At 34.0% G+C, this 21,240-nt stretch overlaps 1 protein-coding gene across 2 annotated transcripts in view; it reads left to right on the top strand.

Annotated features, from left to right (window-relative positions):
• The window catches only part of LCA5 (lebercilin LCA5), a 68,305-nt gene that overhangs the window by 5,519 nt on the left and 41,546 nt on the right, over window positions 1-21,240 (top strand). For both annotated transcript variants that reach the window (XM_042939216.1, XM_042939217.1), the window contains exons 2-3: window positions 5,593-5,935; window positions 10,630-11,159. In XM_042939216.1, the coding sequence (XP_042795150.1) occupies window positions 5,737-5,935; window positions 10,630-11,159 (729 nt within the window). In that variant the 5' untranslated portion in view covers window positions 5,593-5,736. The remainder of the gene's footprint in view (window positions 1-5,592; window positions 5,936-10,629; window positions 11,160-21,240) is intronic.

The following is a 21,240-nucleotide window of genomic DNA, read 5'->3' as shown; positions in this document are numbered from 1 at the left end:
TTTTAAGGAATATATGAAGGATATATATTCATATATATTATATGTACATATCTTTTATATATTCCCTAAAGGAATAAAGGACATTATGACTTTTTCTTAGTTGTCTCTCTTTGATGGAAGAGCCAGACCCTGCTCTAAAAGAACTCACAGTGTATTCTTGCTCAAATTGCTTTCCTCATTGTCTATAATGGCATCTGTACCATCACTAATTTTTGTTGACTGACTTGGTGTATGAATTGCAGTTGTATGGATTTTGGAAAAGTGATTGCTTATATCAAGTTGCCTTAAAAGGGTGGGAATAACTTAGAAATAATTGGCTTAAAATATATTTGTTACATTAACAAATTAAAGATGTAGATTTGTATTTTTCTCCTCTCTTCTTGAAGACCACATTAAAACTATATTAAAGAAGAACAACAGAATGAACCTATAACTTTGAAGGGATGGTCGGGTACTCTCTGATAAAACATCACAGCACATTTTCTGAAAGAGGAAAAGAATAATGATGGATGAAACATTAAAACAGAAAACTATGTCAAAATATTCAAGAGGGAACTATAGCAAAGAAAGTTCAGATATATTTAACAGGATCTTAGAGAATCTTAGCATTTAAAAAGTCAGAGACCAAGGGTAACTGAAAATGGGAAGAATAGTTGAAATATATAACTATATATATATATAGTTATAACTATATAACTACATAACTATATATATATAGTTATAACATATAACTGTAGTTATAACATATAACTGTAGTTATAACATATAACTATATATATAACTATATAAATATATAACTATATAATAGTTATGCCTCCTTTTCCACTGAATCCCATACAGAGTGACTCAGTATAATATTCCCTGCCCTTCACCACTCCTTTTCTTTCCAATCAAAAAATACAGAAGTCATTTTTTCTGGAAATAAAAATAAAGACAACTCTAAAGGAGAAGTACAGTTGTCATGGTGGACATTTGTATCTGGACATTATCCCTCCTCATCTAGGGGAGCCCCATGGAAAATGACTGATTCTCTGCTGTTCATCCTAAAGCATAGTGTGCCTATCAGGAACCCCTACTCATATGTACTTGTTTTCCATTCATTCTTCTTTTTTCTTCTTATTTATCAGTGGACAACCAATAATTACCTTCAAAAAAATAAAACCAGCAGTATTATAAATGAAAATTCTATGGTAAAGAGAAAAACTTTCACCATGTGAAACAGATAGTTCCTGAATCAGAAGAGATCTTAATTTAAAACAAACAAAATGGAGGCACCTGGTGACTAGGTTGGCTAAGTGCCCGACTTCAGCTTAGGTCATAATCTCACAGTTCGTGAGTTTGAGCCCCACTGGAGCCCCGTGTTGGTCTCTGAGCTAATAGCTCAGAGCCTGGAGCCTCCTTCAGCTTCTGTGCCCCTCCCCCACTCACACACTGTCTCTCTCAAAAACAAACATTAAAAAAAAATAAAAAATAAAAAATAAAATGTCTAGTGTTCTCAGAGAAATACAAATGCATTGCCTCAGTAAAGCAAGAACAGAATAATTATTAAAAAATCATAGTAAGAAAGATTTATTGGAAATTAAAGTGTTTATACAAATTAAAAACAAAAGCAGAACAACCCTGGATAGTTAAAAGATAAGTTGAGTAAGTTTCTATTTGAAAATAGAAAAACAGCAGGTTTGTTATTTAGTCAGTTATTTAGTCAGTTTTAAAAAGAGTAAACAGGAAAGTGGGTTATCAGAAAAGTAACATAACATTTCTAGTGCTTAAAGATATTTGTTTCAATATTAAAAGAAGGAGGGAGATAAAGGGGCAACACAATCAATGAAAAAAATGACCCACACCTAGGCACGTTGTGGAATTGCAGTATAAGAGGAGGGAAAATTCTAAAAGCTCCTAAGGAGGGGGAAAAAAAAAGATAACCTATAAAGGAATGAGAATCGGATGAGCATAACTAGAGTGTAAACTCCATAATGGCAAGGATTATTGTTGTTGTTGTTTTCTTTATGGTTACATGGTAAAAGTTCAAAAGAAATACATGTTGAATAAAAGAACGACTGTAACATCTAGCAAGAACCTCTTCAGGGTTTAGAAGACAGTGGAGCAGTGTCTTTAATGTTCTGAGAGAAAATGACTTAACTTAGAATGCAGAACCTATGAAAAGTATCAAATTGGAGGGCAAAATAAAGACATTCTCAGGTATATAAGGACTCAGAACATTTACCTCTTAACCTATCTATATACCCTTTCTGTTGAAGTTATTTGAGGATATGGATCAGTAAAATGATCAAAACTAAAGACGGTGACATGAGCTACTAGAAATGGTGGGTCAACTCAGAAGTACTATAAAAGTGATTCCAGAATGACAGTGGTATAACAGATATACAAAGTAATTGTTTAAAGTAGAAAAGGGAATAATTGGTCCCCAAGGAAAATGTGTTTAAGAGGAAGAATGGAATGGATTCAGCCTGTAGATAGAATGACTAGGAAGCTGGGTAAATATTAGTGATATAGAAAGGTGGTTTTTTCCTTTCAATAGGATAAAAGGACAATTAGGAATTCTAAGGAAAAAACCTTGCATAACCCAACAAGCCGTTGCATGTTGCAAACATTTAAAATGAGTCACAAGTTAAATCCTCATCTTTTATAGTCTCAAGTTGCTAATTCAAGAAATAGCATAAGCATGAAAGTATAAGCCATTAAAATAGTTATTCCAGGGAGAGGGACTTGAATAATGGGTCAGTGGATGTTTCCTTTTTTTAAAACTTTATGCATATATTTGAGGTAGGATGGGGGAGAGTGGGTGTTGGTGCATAGGAGGTAAATGACAGGTAATGTTTTGTGGGTTCTACCTTTTGCAATGAAAAGTTAGGCATCTCTGATTAAGATGTGATAGGTCATAGGGAGTTGCTTCTGCTATATGCATATAAACAAATAATCCCCATCTATACCATATAATCAGCTTTTAGTTATATTATTGGAATTAAAACAGTTTTGACAAGGAATATAATCAATTTACTGAATATCTTGTATGTTTGAATTGAAAATAGTTGATTTTTACCGAGTGCTTATTGTGTCATAGTTATTGAATTATCCCATTTAACTGTCATAGCAGTTCTCTAAGGAAGTTACTATTATTATTGTCTTTAAAGATGAGATCATTGAGATTCAATGAGCCAAGCACCAGTATATGCAGCTTTAAAAACTTAATTAAAATTCAACAAAATTAAGAAATTAGTTATTCAGTCACATTTACCACATTTCAGGGTGCCCAGTAGCCATATGTGGCCAGCTACCATACTGGACAGCACAGATTATAGAACATTTCCATTCTTGGTGAAAGTTTTATTGGACAGCCTTGCCTTACAGAACCCTTCTTTTCCCCCCCCATTAAGTGTTTCTTTATCTTTTTCCTTTTTAAAAATATAAAGCATTATGTATGCAAATTTGTAATCTCTCTTTGATGAAGAAAGACTATACATGATTTCTCCATATTCTTGTGCTTAATACATTGTGGGGGTCACTCCAGACTGCAGAAAATACACAGAGGTAGTCCTCATTCCCTTAGTAGCTTGATAGTATTGTACTTCACTGTGTGGTTATATGTAGCTAGTTCCTCATTGATGGTCCTTTGATTGTTTTAGTTCTCTACCACTGTAATACTGCTGCAATGAACAGTAGTAGTGCCACCTTGTGCATATGTTTCTTTCATATAGTGCTAGAAGCACTATACTTGTAATAGTAATTTCATCAGTGGGATTTTTTTAAATATTAAAAACGATTATTCCAATTAAAAAAGTAATCTAATTTTATTTTAATAGAAAATAAAAATATATAAAGAGAGAAAAAATCATCTAAAATCCATGCTGCTCAGACACTATTTGGGTGTATATATATCCCTTACTTTGCAAATATTTTTCACTTCATCAGGGAAGAGTACTCCTTACTTTTGGGTTTTTGGTTTTTTTTTTTTATGAATATGTGTAGTTGAGATCATATTGTGTTCACTAGTTTGAATTTTTTCTTTACCATAGTAGTATAAACATTTCCTCTGGTAACACAAACGTTTTGTAAGTTTTTCTAACGACAGCACGATATTATGCTGTATTGATTTTTACAATATTCTTAATTATTCTGCTATTGTTAGAGATTTTGTTTGCTTCCTTTTTTTTTTTTAAATTGTACTGCATATTTGATGGGGGGGTGGGAGGGAGGGGAGGGTGGGTGATGGGTATTGAGGAGGGCACCTTTTGGGATGAGCACTGGGTGTTGTATGGAATCCAATTTGACAATAAACTTCGTATGTTGAAAAAAAATAAAAAAAATTGTACTGCATAAACATTTGTGCATAACTTTTCCCCTAATTTTAGGATTATTTTCTTATTACATAGGAATAGGATTATTGGGCCAAAGGTTAAAAGCATAATTAAAGTTTTAATATATCTTGCCAACTTTTTTCCCAAAAATCCTGTGGATCTTTTTTTTTAAATGTTTATTTATTTTGAGAGAGAGTGCGAATGAGCGTGAGTAGGGGAGAGGCAGAGAGGGGGAGAGAGAATCCAAAGCGGGCTCCATGCTATCAGTGCAGAGCCCAATGTGGGGCTCAGTCTCATGAACCATGAGATCATGACTTGAACTGAATTCAAGAATTGGGTGCTCACTGTTTCGGATTCTGTGTCTCCCTCTCTCTCTCTGACCCTCCCCCATTCACGCTCTGTCTCTCTCTGTCTCAAAAATAAATAAACGTTAAAAAAAAAAAAAAAAAAAAAAAAAAAAAAGAATTGGGTGCTCAACTGAGTGAGCCACCCAGGTGCCCCACTGTGGATCTTCTCTTGATAGGCATTCCAGCAGCATTAAAAAAATATTTATTTAAGTAATCTCTACACCCCAGCGTGGGGCTCAAACTCATGACCACTGAGGGCCCCCTGGGCACACCCTCCCCTTTTTTCTTTGAGTGCACTGCCGGCTATGGGTCTTAACATGTATTTGCCCATTTAACTTTTGACCTCCTATTTTTCTCGTGGGGTCATAGGAGTTATTTATTTATATGTTAAGGATGATAACTATTTTTCTGTCATGTTGCAACTTTTTCACCAGGTGTTTAAATTTGGTTAATTTTTTACATACTTTAATTTTACATTTTTATGTAGTTATTTTTGTTTGTTTGTTTCTAGTAGTAGGCTTGCCTTTACCACTCCCTGCCTCCCCAGAAAAGAAAAAAATGGTGAATAATGGTCATTATTCATCTGTCAAAAATCAGCATTTGTGTTTATTATAAATCTTAAGATTCAGGGGAGTCAAATTCAGTTAGCATTTATTCAGAAACATTATATATTAGGTACTTTGTATGTTCTCTGTCCAAGCTACAACATTCTGTCTTTTCTATAGACTGTAAATAACAATGTGAAAATAGGGATGAATTGAATTATAGCCTCTTTTAAAAATTATAAGCAGTATTTATTTGCTTTAAGTATCTTTATAATAAACTATAAAACCTATTTCACAAAATATAATGAGTTTCCTTCCCTCTTTCCTTAATTGTAAGAACAAATATGTATCTTCTGGTTGCTAATGGGCTAATCTCTACTACAGATATCTAGAGAAAACAAATTGCAGACATGAATATTATCACCAGGATCTGAAGTCTCTAAAGGTTGCTCTTCAGGCTTGTCATGGATTTTTTTGGAGAAAGGAAATCTGTGAAATTATGTGAATAGAGAACATTTTTCAAAAACCATGGGGGAAAGAGAAAGAAGTCCAGATAATGATCAAGAAAGTAAGACAGATAAACATTATTACTCTTATTCTTCATCTGATTTGGAAACTACTCAACAATCTTCTGGCCGGTCATCGCTAGTCAAGTCCTCTTCACCTAAGAGTAAAAAGGGAAAAAATCCTAAAAGACAGATTTCAGATAGCCAAGTACATCACCAAGGTAAGCATTCTAAAAGAGAGTCTAGAAGACTCATTTTAAGTGTTTAAGGAAAGTTGTATGAATGAAACTCTTCTATTACTATGTATATTGATATGTGCATGGAAATGGGCTGATTTATATATATGTGTGTGTGTGTGTGTTTGTGTGTTATATACACATAGTTTTGTATATATAGTTGTTGCTTATGGTGCTGTGTATTATCCTTTGTTATAATAAAAATCATACTATATACAGAAGAAAGAACTGTACATAAGCCTTCTCATTTTGTTTTATTCTTTCTAAATAAATGTCTTGGTGTTTCTGAGGTACTATACAGGCAAAAAAAAAATCACAAAGTAGTACCTTTTTAAGTCTCCACTTTTAAAAAGCAGCAGAAGACATTGCTATAAAATACTTAAGGGGCATTTTTATAGACTGAGTAAAATTACTTCCTCTAGGTTACACAGCGCTTACTACAAAAGTTCAAATTAATTCTAGAAATGGAATTTGGGACTTGGGACCACCACTCTGTTTTCTATTAAACTGTGTTATAATGCAAACAAGATTAATCATTAGAAATAATTTGTCTTATTAAAATGTTACTAGTCTGGAACTACATATTAATACATATTTGACAAGGCAATATTCTAGAAAACTCTTCTTTGTCTTAATGAATTTCTGGTCAAAAAACCTCTGATGTACTTAGTGACAAAATATGTAAGGACTACCGTAGAAAAATACACTACAGAATTATAAACTAAGGCAAATGAGTTAATTATAGTGTTCATTAATAAATGCAGCACAGCTATAACAGCCCCATTTAGAAAGATTATATAGTTTAGATTGCAAGGCAGGGAGGGGTAAAACTGGTAACTGAAACAGGGGCCAGGTCATGAAACACCTTGAATCCTCTAATAATATATTGACTGTCTGTTTCTGTGGAGAAATAGTTAGCTATAGAATAGATTTAAGCAGGGGTGTAATTAAATTTGCCTTTATACATTTTTACTTTGAAAAGTAACATTCGCTTTGAAAAAATCAGCAAAGAATATATGTTAATTTTGAAAGCAACCCTTTCATGGACCCCTGATCTAACTTCCCAGGGATGTTCATACTTATAACAATTGAGTGCTTTTTCTTTCTCTTCCTTTCTTTCCTTTTCATTCCTCTTCTTTTATTTCCTTTCTTTTCTTTCTTTCTCCAGTACAGTGCTACAAGTTTTTTGTTCTTTTCCTCAGTGTGAGCCTCTTATTTTGATTTTGTGGTTGAAAGCATGATCTGATATTAAACTTTTGCTATCTAATTAAGAATAAACAGACTTTAGGGTTGAATCTTAGACAATACCCATTTACTCCTAAGAAATAATTTGCATACTTCGTGAATTACTTGCAGGAATACTTTAATTTTTTACTACTTCCCCAAAGCAATTTAGGAGGCTACCTAATTAAAGAGAATTCTTAAACCTTACCTTATTTAAGAAGATAATTGAGAAAAATCTATGAAAAACAGTTCCAACATCACCCAGAAAAATCTGTTATTGTCTTTAGTCTGACTTTTACTATTTTCTGCTTTGTATTGCCTTCTGAATTAAAATCTGTGGTAATTTGTCTACCTTAGATCAATCAACAGGACCATACCAGTTACACTTAAGCACTTTAGTGTTTCCTTAAACACTGAGTTAGTGTTAAATAGAATATGCTATTTAAGTTGCAACTGCCAGTGTATAATAAACTAAGGAAAGAACACATGTAATTAAAACAGCATCTTGAACACTTGAATTTGTGGATTTGAATGTTTGATAGCATATTCTTCCTTTCTCTTTTTAATTATCAGCATATCTAATTATTTTTAAAAATGAAATTGTTCTATCAAAAGTTATATGCATAATGATAAAATTTGATGATAGTTTAGGTTATACATGTTTGTATATTACATGTTATATATGTTTTCTATTTCGTGTGTTACCAATAATATAAATATCAAGTTTTTTTATAGATATGTAATTCATCTTTACTACATTTTTTTTTACTGCATGTTTTTTAAAGGAGTCCTATTTTATTTTTATCACCTGAAGGAAGAAAAAAAGCAATACTTTCTCACCCTCTTTTTCATACTGACTTAGCAAGGGGCAAATGAAGAGTGATATACATGACAGTCAATCATCTTTTCTTTTCTCACTTGAATTAGCACTGTATTTCATCTTGATAGTTTTAAAAATGAAAATAAGTAAATGGCATTTAGGAAATATTTTTGAATTAGGTTAAGTGTCCTTTTTATGATCAGTTTTTAGTCATATGAATAGAATATGCTGTAAATCAATGTTCCAGTTATTAGGATGTGAAAAAGTTGGTTTTGGAAGGCCTTTCTGTTTGACTGAATAGCTGAAGTATATTAGAGGAAAATTCTGTCGATTCTTATGTAGGCTTTAACTTTTCAAATAAGTTTCTATTTGTATGAAATCTTGTTTGCTGAGTAATATGATTTTATACATAAAACAGAAATTTGGAAGAATTAATACTCATCTTTATAATTATTTTTATGTATAAAGTTTCTGTCATTCTAAGAGTTGAGTACATATTCCATAATAGTATATGGATACCAAAACTGTTACTAACTCAGTATGTTGGGAAAGAAAGAAAATTGAAATGATGGATGCCCCAATTTAAAATTAGAGCAGTGCTGTCCACAGGAAATATAATGCAAGTCACAAATGTAGGCCACACATGCAATTTTATATTGTCTGATAACTATATTACAAAAGAAAAACAGGTAAAATTAATTTTAATAATAGACTTCATTTAAACCAACATATCCAAAATATTATCTTATTTATTTATTTATTTATTTATTTGGATAAAGAGTGAACGTGCATAGGAGAGGGGCACAGGGAGAGGGAGAGGGAGAGAGAGAATCCTAAGCAGGCTGCATACTGTCAGCCCAGAGCCTGATGCCTAGCTTGATCTCATGAATGCTGAGTCCAATCAAGTCGGACGCTTAACTGACTGAGCCACCCAGGCACCCCCAAAATATTATTGTTTCTAAGTGTAGTTAATATAAAACATTATGTTTGGAACATTGTGCTTGCTTTTTTTTTTTTTTTTTTTTTGAACTAAGTGTTTGAAATTCAGTATGTACTTCACAGTATACCAGATCTCAGTTTGGACTGCCCACGTTTCAAATCTCTCAGTAGCTACATGTGGCTAGTGACTACTACTATATTGGGTAGTGTAGTTTCAGAGTTACAAATAGGCTTTCCCTCATTTATTATCATTACCACTTCCTTTTGTGTATTCACACATTTTTAGAACTGGAATCCCAAATCAGTACACATTCAAATCACAGTCATTAGAATCTTCTGTTTTTTAAGTGAAATTTTGTAATGTAAATTGTAAATATTACTTGTTTATATAATGGAATTAAGGTATCCATGACTAGAGAGATGGGTAGGGAAAGGTTAAATTTTCTAGTTTTTCTTTTCTTTTTTTTTTTTTTTTCATCTGGAATGCATTTCCTTCTTAAAAACTGCAGTCACCTTGGAGATTAAAGTTCATTATTCTCAACTGTGGCAGGCTTCCAGATGCCTCTTTTAAAGGACAGGGGCTCTGTACACTGGGGCCTAAGTTTAATGAACTTTTAGTATAAATAATGACATTCCAAATTTTTGCGAAATGTTATTTAATATGTATAGTTTAAGGATTTCATATGCATATATTTTTTAGGGTGTAGTTTTTTGGTTTTGTCTTGTTCTCAAATTGCATCAAATGTTTTTGATTGAACCTTACACAAAGAAAGCCCCTGAGCAAGCATTTAAAATCATGACTGTACTGCTAAAAGTGTTTTTCATTTTTAATCGCTGATAAATGGGATTAGGTTCTTATTGTGCCAGAGAATATTTGTGGAGAACTTCCTATTTTATATGAATTCTTTGTTTAGTCCTCACAACAACCTAGTTATATAGGTGCTGTTATCCTAATTCTATGGGTGGGGAAAATAGACCTGGAAAGATTTAGCCGAATTGCCTAGGAAGTTCTTAAGTGGTAAATCAGAGTCCCAAACCCAAGTCTTCTTGTTGTATAATATGTTGTAATCTTCTTTCCCCAAATAAAGAAAAAGTTCTAGTTAATTTAGAGAAAACGTACATTTCATCATTCTGAATTATAATCCCAAATATCTTGGCATAAATTACTTGAATATCACAATGTTTTCTCCAGTGTTTATTAAACCATGCTAATGGTGATGATGACCATATTTGAATTCTGGCTTGCCATCTTATCTATAAAGTTGAAAACGGTAAAGCCTGATACTGGCATTAAAAAAAAAATTTTTTTTCAATGTTTATTTTTGAGAGAGACAGAGTGCGAATGGGGGAGGGGCAGAGAGAGGGGGATACCACTCATACTGCCATATTTTAAAGCAGTGTAAAATAATTCCCTGTAAACTGTTGAGATATCATTTTGATAAGTCAGAATATTCTTGACCTTTCTTAAAAGGATTCTGAATGTTTCTTAATAAAAACATTAGTATATAAATATATGTATATTTATATACATTAACATTATATTAAGACCTCTAAAACCTGATACTTAAATTTTGTAAGGTCATTTTTTAAGGAACAATATAATTAAAGAATGTTATGGATCCACTTGTGTTAGAATGAATAAGTAATATTACATTGGTAGGGCTCTCACTTTACATTGTTACTGTTTCCTTTTTAGCCGCTAGGAAGCCAAGCCCTAAGGATCCACCAAACAGAAAGGGAGTCCGAGTGGGATTTCGCTCCCAGAGCCTCAATAGGGAGCCACTTCGGAAAGATACTGATCTTGTTACAAAACGGGTTCTTTCTGCAAGACTGCTAAAAATCAATGAATTGCAGAATGAAGTAACTGAACTCCAGGTCAAGTTAGCTGAGCTGCTAAAAGAAAATAAGGCTTTGAAAAGGCTTCAATACAGACAGGAGAAAGCCCTGAATAAGTTTGAAGATACGGAAAATGAAATCTCACAACTTATTGCTCATCATAACAATGAGATTACAGCACTCAAAGAACGCTTAAGAAAATCTCAAGAGAAAGAACGGGCAACTGAGAAAAGGGTGAAAGATACTGAAGGAGAACTATATAGGACAAAATTTTCCTTGCAGAAACTGAAAAAGATCTCTGAAGCTAGACACCTACCTGAACGAGATGATTTGGCAAAGAAACTGGTTTCCGCAGAGTTAAAATTAGATGACACCGAGAGAAGAATTAAGGTAAAACTTATACAGCTTTAATTGTGCTGTTTTGATATCGTTTTTCATTGGGTATTTAAGAGCATACTCTGTTAAGACTGCTTATTGAAATTCAGATTTGCTTAGAAATGAAACTATTTCTTTAATATTTTAAAAATTATCTTTCTGAGGAAGATTAGGAAAAAATTAAGATTGTATATTTAAGAGCAAGATACAACAAATTTATACATTAATGGGAAGGTTAATGAATGAATGAGTTTAATTCCACGAATCTTAGTCATTTTGGGTAAATACATCATTTGATTACCGGAGTGTTTCTCTAAAATTGAAAACAGTACACTGATAGCTGTAGTGTATAAAACTGACATTTGGGGCCATTGTGTAAGAAATGCCACAAGAAAAATACTTTGTTTTTATTTCTTTGAACATTTGTAAAAGACATTTTTGGCAGCAGAGCATATCCTTATCCCCCCAAATAGAAACTAACATGAGAGGTGGGTAGAAGAATGTTGAGTTACTAGCCTGAGAATACAGCAGAACGTTTATTTTTTTATTTTCATTTTTATATTTTTAAAGGGAGAGGGAGAGGGCGTGTGAGTGGGCAAGGGGCGGAGGGAGAGGGAGCATGAGTGGGAGAAGGGAAGAAGGGGAGAGGGAGAGAGAGAACCTGAAGCAGGCTCCATGCCCAGTTCTGAGTACATGCAGGGCTGGCTCGATCTTAAGACATGCAGTCATAACTTGAGCTGAAATCAAGAGTTGGATGCTTAACTGACCGAGCCACCCGGGCACCCAGAAAGGTGTTTTTCTTGTGGCACCTGGGTAGCTCAATCGTGCCAAATTCTTGATTTTGGTTCAGGTCATGATCTCACAGTTTGTGGGATTGAGCCCACATTGAGCTCTGCACTGACAGAGTGGAGTCTGCTTGGGATTCTCTCTCTCCCTCTCTTTGCCCCTCCCCTGTGTGTATGCATGCATGCCTGCTTGCTCTCTCTTTAAATAAATAAACTTTAAAAAAAAAAGGTATTTTTCTTATAACAAGTTGGAAAAAGAGTACTATCCCATGATTGTTATACAGAGAATTTATATTAGATGCTAACTCATATGTATGTATATCATGTGCACATGATAAAATTACATAGAAGTAAATGCATATACAATATACACATGAATATGTGTGTGTGTGTGTGTGTGTGTGTGTGTGTGTGTGTGTGTGTGTGTGTGTGTATGTGTGTATCAAACAGAAGCCCTGAGTCAGGGCTTATTAAAACTGATGAGTAGTTTGGAAAGCCAAGGTAGGGGAAAAGTATGGGAATAATGCCTGCTGTGACAGCTCTCTGAGGAAGGGCAAGTCAGAACTACAAGTAAATTAGCTTCTGCAATGTATTAATTGGGTGTTTTTAATACAAGGTATGTTATTGTACTTCTTTGTATAGTATACCGTGTTCAATATACCAATGCTAAGCCCAGGAGCAGTGGCTTACTAATAGAGTGTACATCAGTGGTTAGAAAAAGTATCTAACTTACTCTATAAAATTAGCAATTATTATCTTCTGCTTGAGTGCACAGAAGATACCATATTGTGTAGGCTTCACCAGTGATCAACCCAAACTGCAGAGCAAACATACGGAAACATTTTTTTTTTTTTTTTTTTTTTAAGGGGCCGCTTACCTTGAGGTGGCTTGGAGGTAGGGGCTGAAAGCAATTCCTGTCACAAAAAACAACAAACATTTTAATTGTTTTTAAAGGGGAGTATAAAATGTGCCAAATCATAGGGTTTGAAATTGGGAACCAAGAGCACAGAATGCTAATAATGATAAAAAAAACAAAAACCACCTCTGTGTATGTTTGTATAAAACTAGAGAGAACATGACATTGCATTGTACACACATATACATACACACACATATGCTGTGGTTCTCTCTTACAACCAGTTATGAAGGAGGTTTATAGGGTGTTGGGGGAAAGAGGAGAAAGAAGGAAGAGAGGAAAAATAAATCTGTGGATTCTGAGTAGTAGATGGAGGTTAATTATGTGGCTGCCCACTTGGGAGCATGAAAATCAGTCATCTGTAATGATATCTTTGAAATACTTGTTAACTGTATAGGGTCCTCAATTTTTTTTTCTTGCTGGATTTTAAAAAGTGCTTTTAACTTTTTATTTTGAGATAATTATAGATTGATACGCAGTTGTATGAAAATTATATGTAGAGATCCTATATACCCTTCATCCAATTTCCCCGGCAGTAACATATTGCATAACTACAATATTGCAGCCAGGAAATTGGTTTTGATAGTGATACAATTCATCAACCTTACTCAGGTTTCATTAGTTTTTCATGAATTCATTTGTGTTTGTGTGTGTGTATATGTTTAGTTCTCTGCAGTTTTATCACTTGTGTAGATTTATGTGACCACCACCAGAATCAAGATGCAGAACAGTTCTATCACAAGGATCCTGCGCTACCAACTTTTATAGGCACAGCTACCTTCTTGCCTTCCTTCCACTCTAACCTGTGACATCCACTAATCTGTTCACTATTTCTTTAAATTTGTCATTTTAAGAATGATATATAAGTGGAATCATGTAGTATTTAAGCTTTTGAGATGAATAGATTTTTTTTTTTCCTAGAGCTCCATCCAAATTGTTGTATATATCAATAGTGTGTTCTTTTTTTATTCTTGAGTAGTATTCCATAGTATGGATGTACCACTGAGTGTTATGGTGTATCCCATTGGAGGACATTGGGGTTGTTTCCAGTTTTTAACTATTAACTAATAATGCCACTATGAGCATTCCTGTACAGTTTTTTGTGTAAACATAAATTTTCATTTCTCCGGGATCTGTGCCTGAAAGTGTACTTGATGGGTTGTATGATAAATACATTTTTGGTTTTGTAAGAAACACCATTCTCTTTTTAGAGTGGCAGTATTATTTTACATTTGTACTAGCAATGTATATGTGATCCAGTTTCTCCACATCCTTGCCACCATTTGATGTTCTCGCTCTTTTATACTGTAGCCATTCCAATAGGTATATAGCGCTGTGTCGTGGTTTTAACTTGTATTATTCCTAATGGCTGATGGTGTATATCTTTTCATGTGCTTATTTGCCATCTATAGATTCTATTCATGTTCATATTTTTAGCCTATTTTTAAATTGGATTGTTGGTGCATTTACCATTGATTTTTGAATCTTTATATATTCTAGGTAATCTAGGTCCTTTGTCAGATGTGGGGCTTGCAAATATTTTCTCCCAGTCTGTAGGTTGTCTTTTCATCTTATTCACAGGGTCTTTCAGAGGGAAGGTTTTAAATCTTGTTGTAATCTAGTTTATTAGATTTTTCTTTTATGGATTGTACTTTGGTGTCAAATGTAAGAATTCCTTGCCTATTTCTATCACCCTTTGCCTGTAGCTCCAGAGATTTTTTACTGTGTTTCTATCCAAAAGTTTTATGGTTTTATGTTTTCTTTTCTTTTTTTTTTTTTTTTAATTTTTAACTTTTTTTTAGAGTTTATTTTGAGACACAGAGAATGAGTGGGGTAGGGGCAGAGAGAGAGGGAGAGAATCCCAAACAGTCTCCGCACTGTCAGCACAGAGCCCAGTGCGGGGCTCAGGCTTACAAACAGTGAAATCATGACCTGAGCCAAGATCAGGAGTCAGGCGCTTAACTGACTGAGCCATCCAGGCACCCCTATATTTTACTTTCAAGTTCATTTTGAGTTGATTTTTGTATAAGATGTGGGGTTTAGGTTGGGATTCTTTTTTTTTTTTTCTTTTTTTGCCTGTGGTACCCAGTTACTCTAGTACCATTTGTTGAAAAGACTATCCTTCTTCCTTTTAATTTGGCACCTTTGTCAAAAACCAGTTGGGGATATTTTTGTGGGTCTATTTCTGGATTCTGTAGTCTGTTGATCTATGTATGTATATGTCCCTCTGCCAATGTCAGACTTCTTCATTATAGGCGACATAGTAGGCCTTAACATCAGGTAGTGATTCCTCTTATGTTATGCTTTTTTTTTTTTTTTTTTTTAAAGTTTGGCTATTTAACTATTCTGGGTCCTTTGCCTTTGCATATAAACTTTAGAATAAGCTTGTTTTTGTCTACAAACACCTTCTTGGGATTTTAATGGGAAATGCATTAAACATGGATCAATTTGTGTAGAATTGATATGTGGAAACTTTCTACTCTTGAACACAGTATATTCATTTATTTCATAATCATCATTCCCAGGATATAGATCCATACAGGTTTTTTTTGATTATACCTAAGTATTTATTTTCTTTAGAGCAATTGTAAATACTTTCAGTTCTTTCTAGATGAGGAAATTATGTTTGGACTTTTATTTTCAAATTTCAAAGCTTATTTTGTTGTAATAATTATTTTCACAAGGAGTTATGAATATTTTATGCACATGAAGGAAGAGCTTGGTTTTAGCAGTTTACTTTCAAATATTAGGAGTGTTGAGTTAATTAGCTGTAAGCCCCAAAGTTTGGTTGGGAGATACAAGCTACTTCATTTATATTGTGTTTGAAGTTCTATTGGAAATGACATTTAATATGTAATTATGAACCTACTATGCTCAAATCAGTCTTATTTCAGCTGTCATACCATACTGAAAATTATTTTCATTTTTTAAAAAATTTAAATCCAAGTTAGTTAACATATAGTGTAATAATGATTTCAGGAATAAAATTTAGTGATTCCTCACTTACATATAACATCCAGTGCTCCTCTCAACAAGTGCCCTCCTTAATGCCCATTGCCCATTTAACCCATCCCCCCACCCAACACACTGCCAGCAACCCTCAGTTTATTCTCTGTATTTAGGAGTCTCTTATGATTTGCCTTCCTTTCTGTTTTTATCTTATTTTCCTTCCCTTCCCCTATGTTCATCTGTTGAGTTTCTCAAATTCCACGTATGAGTGAAATCATAAGATATCTTTCCCTGACTTATTTTGCTTAGCATAATACCCTTTAATTCCATCCACATTGTTGCAGATCGCAAGGTTTTATTCTTTTTCATCACGGAGTTGTATTCCATTGTATCTGTATATCACATCTTCTTTATCCATTCATCAGTCGATAGACATTTGGGCTCTTTCCATACTTTGGCTATTGCTGATAGCACTGCTACAAACATTGGGGTGCATGTGCCCCTTCAGGTCAGCATTTTTGTATTCTTTCGATAAATACCTAGTACTGCAGTTGCTGGGTTGTAGGGTAGTTCTATGTTTAACTTTCTGAGGAACCTCCATACTGTTTTCCAGAGTGGCTGCACCAGTTTGCATGCCCACCAGCAGTGCAAAAGGGTTCCTCTTTCTCCATATTCTTGCCAACATCTGTTGTTGCCTGAGTTGTTAACTTTAGTGATCCTCACAGGTATAAGGTAGTATCTCATTGTAGTTTTGATTTGTATTTGTATTTGATTTATATTTCCCTGATGATGAGTGATGTTGAGCGTTTTTTCATGTGTCACCTGGATGTCTTCTTTGGAAAAGTGTCTATTCATGTCTTTTGCCCATTTCTTCACTGGATTATTTGTTTTTTGAGTGTTGACTTGGATAAGTTCTTTATAGATTTTGGATACTAACCCTTTATCTGATATGTTATTTGTAAATATCTTCTCCCATTCTGTCAGTTGCCTTTTAGCTTTGCTGATTGTTTCTTTTGCTGTGCAGAAGCTTCTTATCTTGATGAGGTCCCAGTAGTTCATTTTTTGCTTTTGTTTCCCTTGCCTCGAGAGACATGTCAAGTAAGAAGTTGCTGCTGCCAAGAAAAAAGAGGTTGTTGCATGTTTTCTCCTCTAGGATTTTGATGGCTTCCTGTCTTACGTTTAGGTCTTTCATCCATTTTGAGTTTATTTTTGTGTATGGTGTAAGAAAGTGGTCCAGCTTCATTATTCTGCATGTTGCTGTTCAGTTTTCTCACCACCATTGCTGAAAAGACCGTCTTTTTTCCATTGGATATTCTTTTCTGCTTTGTCAAAGATCAGTTGGCCATATTTGTGGGTCCGTTTCTGGGTTCTCTGTTCTGTTCCATTGATCTATGTGTCTGTTTTTGTGCCAGTACCGTACTGTCTTGATGACTGCAGCTTTGTAATGCAGCTTGAAGTCAGGAATTGTGATGCCTCCACCTTTGGATTTCTTTTTTAACATTACTTTGACTATTTGGGTTTTTTTCTGGTTCCATACAAATTTTAGAATTGTTTGTTCTAGTTCTGTGAAAAATGCTGTTGTTATTTTGATAGGGATAGAATTGAATATGTAGATTGCTTTGGGTAGTATCGACATTTTAACAATATTTGTTCTTCCAATCCATGAGCATGAAATGTTTTTCCTTTTTTTGTGTGTCTTCTTCAGTTTCTTTCATAAGCTTTCTATAGTTTTCAGTGTACAGATCTTTCACCTCTTTGGTTAGGTTATTCCTTAGGCATTTTATGGGTTTTAGTGCAATTGTAGATGGGATTAATTCCTTGACTTCTCTTTCTGTTGCTTCATTATTGCTGTATAGAAATGCAACTGATTTCTGTACATTGATTTTGTATCCTGCTACTTGGCTGAATTCATGAGTCCATTTTAGCAGGTTTTTGGTGGAGTCTTTTGGATTTTCCATGTAGATATCATGTTGTCTACGAAGAGTGAAAGTTTGACTTCCTCCTTGCTGATTTGGATGCCTTTTATTTTTGTTGCCTGATTACTGAGGCTACGACTTCCAACACTATGTTGAATTACAGTGGTGAGAGTGGACATCTCTGTCATGTTCCTGACCTTAGGGGAAAAGCTCTCATCCTGATTGAGGATGATATTGGCTGTGGGTCTTTTGTATATGGTCTTTATGATTGTGAATTATGTTTCTTCTATCCCTACTTTCTTGAGGGTTTTTATCAAGAAAGGATGCTATAATTTGTTAAATGCTTTGTTTGCGTCTATTGAGAGGATCATGTGGTTGTTATTCTTTCTTTTATTAATGTGATGTATCACATTGATTGATTTGCAGATATTAAACCAGCCCTGCATTCCAGGAATAAATCCCACTTGGTCATAGTGAATAATTCTTTTAATGTATTGTTGGATCCAGTTGGCTAGTGTTTTGTTGAGAATTTTTGCATCCATGTTCATCAGGGAGATTGGTCTGTACTTCTTTTTAGTGGGGTCTTTGGCTTTGGAATCAAGGTAGTGCTGGTCTCATAGAATGAGTTTGGAAGTTTTTCTTCCATTTCTATTTTTTTGGAATAGCTTCAAAAGAATAGGTGTTAACTCTTCGTTAAATGTTTGGTAGAATTCCCCTGGAAAGCCGTCTGGCCTTGGACTCTTGTTTGTTGGGGGATTTTTGATTACTGATTCAATTCTTTACTGGTTATGGATCTGTTCAAATTTTCTATTTCTTCCTGTTTCAGTTTTGGTAGTGTATGTGTTTCTAGGAATTTGCCCATTTCTTCCAGATTGCCCAATTTGTTGGCATAAAATTGCTCATAAGATTCTCTTATTATTGTTTGTATTTCTGTGGTGTTGGTTGCAATCTCTCCTCTTTCATTTGTGATTTTATTTATTTGGATCCTTTCCTTTTTCTTTTGATCAATCTGGGTAGGGGCTTATCAATTTTGTTAATTCTTTCAAAGAACCAGTTTTCATTGATCTGTTCTATTGTTTTTTTTTTTATTTCAGTATCATTGATTTCTGCTCTAATCTTTATTATTTTCCTTCTTTTCCTGGCTTTATGCTTTATTTGCTTTCTTTTCTAGCTTTTTTAGGTGTAAGGGTAGGTTGTATATTTGATACCTTTTTCCTTCTTTAGGAATCCCTGGATGCTACATACTTCCCTTTTGTGACTGCCTTTGCTGCATCCCAAAGGTTTTGGACTGTCATGTTTTCATTTTCATTGGCTTCCATGTACTTTTTCCTTTTCTCTTTAATTTCTTGGTTAACCCATTCATTCTTTAATAGGATGTTCTTTAATCTCCAAGTATTGGCAGTCTTTCCAAATTTTTTCTTGTGGTTGATTTCAAGTTTCATAGCATTGTGGTCTGAAAATATGCAAGGTATGATCTTGCTCTTTTTGTACTTGAGGGCTGATTTGTGATCCAGTATGTGATCTATTGTGGAGAATGTTCCAGTGCACTTGAGAAAAATGTGTATTCTGCTTTAGGATGAAATGTTCTGAATACATCTGTTATTGTTTCCTTGTTGGTTTTTTGCTTATATGATCTGTCCATTGCTGTACGTGGGGTGTTGAAGTTTTCTCCTGGTACAGTATTATTATCAATGGGTTTCTTTATGTTTGTGATTTATTGATTTATGTATTTGGGTGCCTCCACATTGGGGCATAACTATTTATAATTGCTAGATCCTCTTGGTGTATAGACCCCTTAATTATGACATAATGCCCTTCTTCATCTGTTACAGTCTTTATTTTAAAATCTAGTTTGTCTGGTATAAGCATGGTCACTCCAGCTTCTTTTGATGACCATTAGCATGATAGATGTTTCTCCATCCCCTTACTTTCAATCTGTAGGTGTCTTTAGGTCTAAAATGAGTCTCTTGTAAGCAGCATATAGATGGGTCTTATTTTCTTATCCATTCTGATACCCTAGGTCTTTTGATTGGAGCATTTAGTACATTAACATTTAGAGTGAGTACTGACATACTAACTCTTTTCTAAATGGAGAAGCCTCTGCAGCCCACCTGAGGCTAATTCCTACCTTTTCATACTTCCTAAAGCCTTTGGCCCAATTTGTAATTATATTTTCCGTAATCTCAGTGATCAATCCAGAATTTGAAATCTGTACTCGTGAGTTTCTTGATTTACTATGAAAATTAGCTTTTGTTTTTGTGCCTCATACATTTATTCATACTTTATTACTTTATCCAACACAAGGTTAATCTTTTTTCTTCAAACTCAATAGGTTATAGTCAGTACCACTAATTGGGTAAAAGAGACCTCAAGGAGCTCAATTGTGGTGTTTCATTTTACATAACTAAAACCCAGGAAAGTCCTGAGTATCCCTTGAAATTGCAGTGAAATAGTAGTGCTATCTTTAAGGTCTGTGCTACTGTTTCTTAAGAATGACTGTATGGTGTTTTTTGTTTCATTTGGTGTAGCTTTTTTTATGTTCCTTAGGCTGGAACTCATGGCAGGCAGGTTTGTTTATTTGTTTAGTGATTGTCTCATTCCAGGAAGGATTTCGGGCCATGATTCTTACTCCCTTTTGACTTATATTTTCTTTTTAGAGGACAGGACAAAAAGCATTTTCCAAGTTACCTATAAATAATTTAGCTGTGGAAAAACATCCCTCTGACTATCATCCTCTCTCTACGTTGGGTGCAGGCTTATTTTGTTAGTTGATGGAACTGAGAGAATGCACAGAGTCCCCATGATTTAGGAGCATGGTAGTTTAGAAGTAGATACATGTTTAGGGAGACAAATAACCAAAGGTATGAGTGGAGACAACCACCCATGACCTCTATTTTTTCCCTTGTGTGATATGGTCTGCCCCAAAATGGACCATATACCAGGGATGAAGAACTGCTTGATATGGTTAAACTTGTTTAATTCAGTACAAAGGGGCAGACAGGTAAATCAGACTACATATTTATTTCTTCATTTATGGTTGGCTTTATACCATCATTTTGGCTTTTACTTCAGTTAATTTACTGAATAGAGTTGTTCAGTAGTAGCCCCATTTTAATATATTAACTTAAATATTAAGTTATATGTAATATTTAATAGTTAAATAAAACTGCAGCAAAGTATAAAAAAGCTGCAAAAAATATAAAAGTGTGCTTTTATAGCAGAAAAACATTTTTAGTTATATAATGCAGTGATTCCCAGTTTGTGGTCTGAAGACCTGTTGATATGTTTAAACATTACAGACCCCCCTTCCCCAGGAGCTTTTGTTTATGTGGGTATATCAGAAATGAAAACTGAGAACATTTAACTATATTTCTTAATTTATTTAAAAATAATAATAAACAACTGACTACGTGTTATAATATTTTTTAATGAAAAATATTGTATTTTCTAAACAAAAAATGAGAGAAGAGTGGCATTGTTTTCTATATTTGCAGTTTTATTCAATGTCAGGCTTAATATAGAGGACACCT

Source organism: Panthera leo, chromosome B2 (assembly GCF_018350215.1).
Source record: "Panthera leo isolate Ple1 chromosome B2, P.leo_Ple1_pat1.1, whole genome shotgun sequence".
Lineage (NCBI taxonomy): Eukaryota > Metazoa > Chordata > Mammalia > Carnivora > Felidae > Panthera > Panthera leo.
The sequence above is the reverse complement of the archived record's forward strand: the minus strand, read 5'-3'. Positions and strand labels throughout refer to the sequence as shown.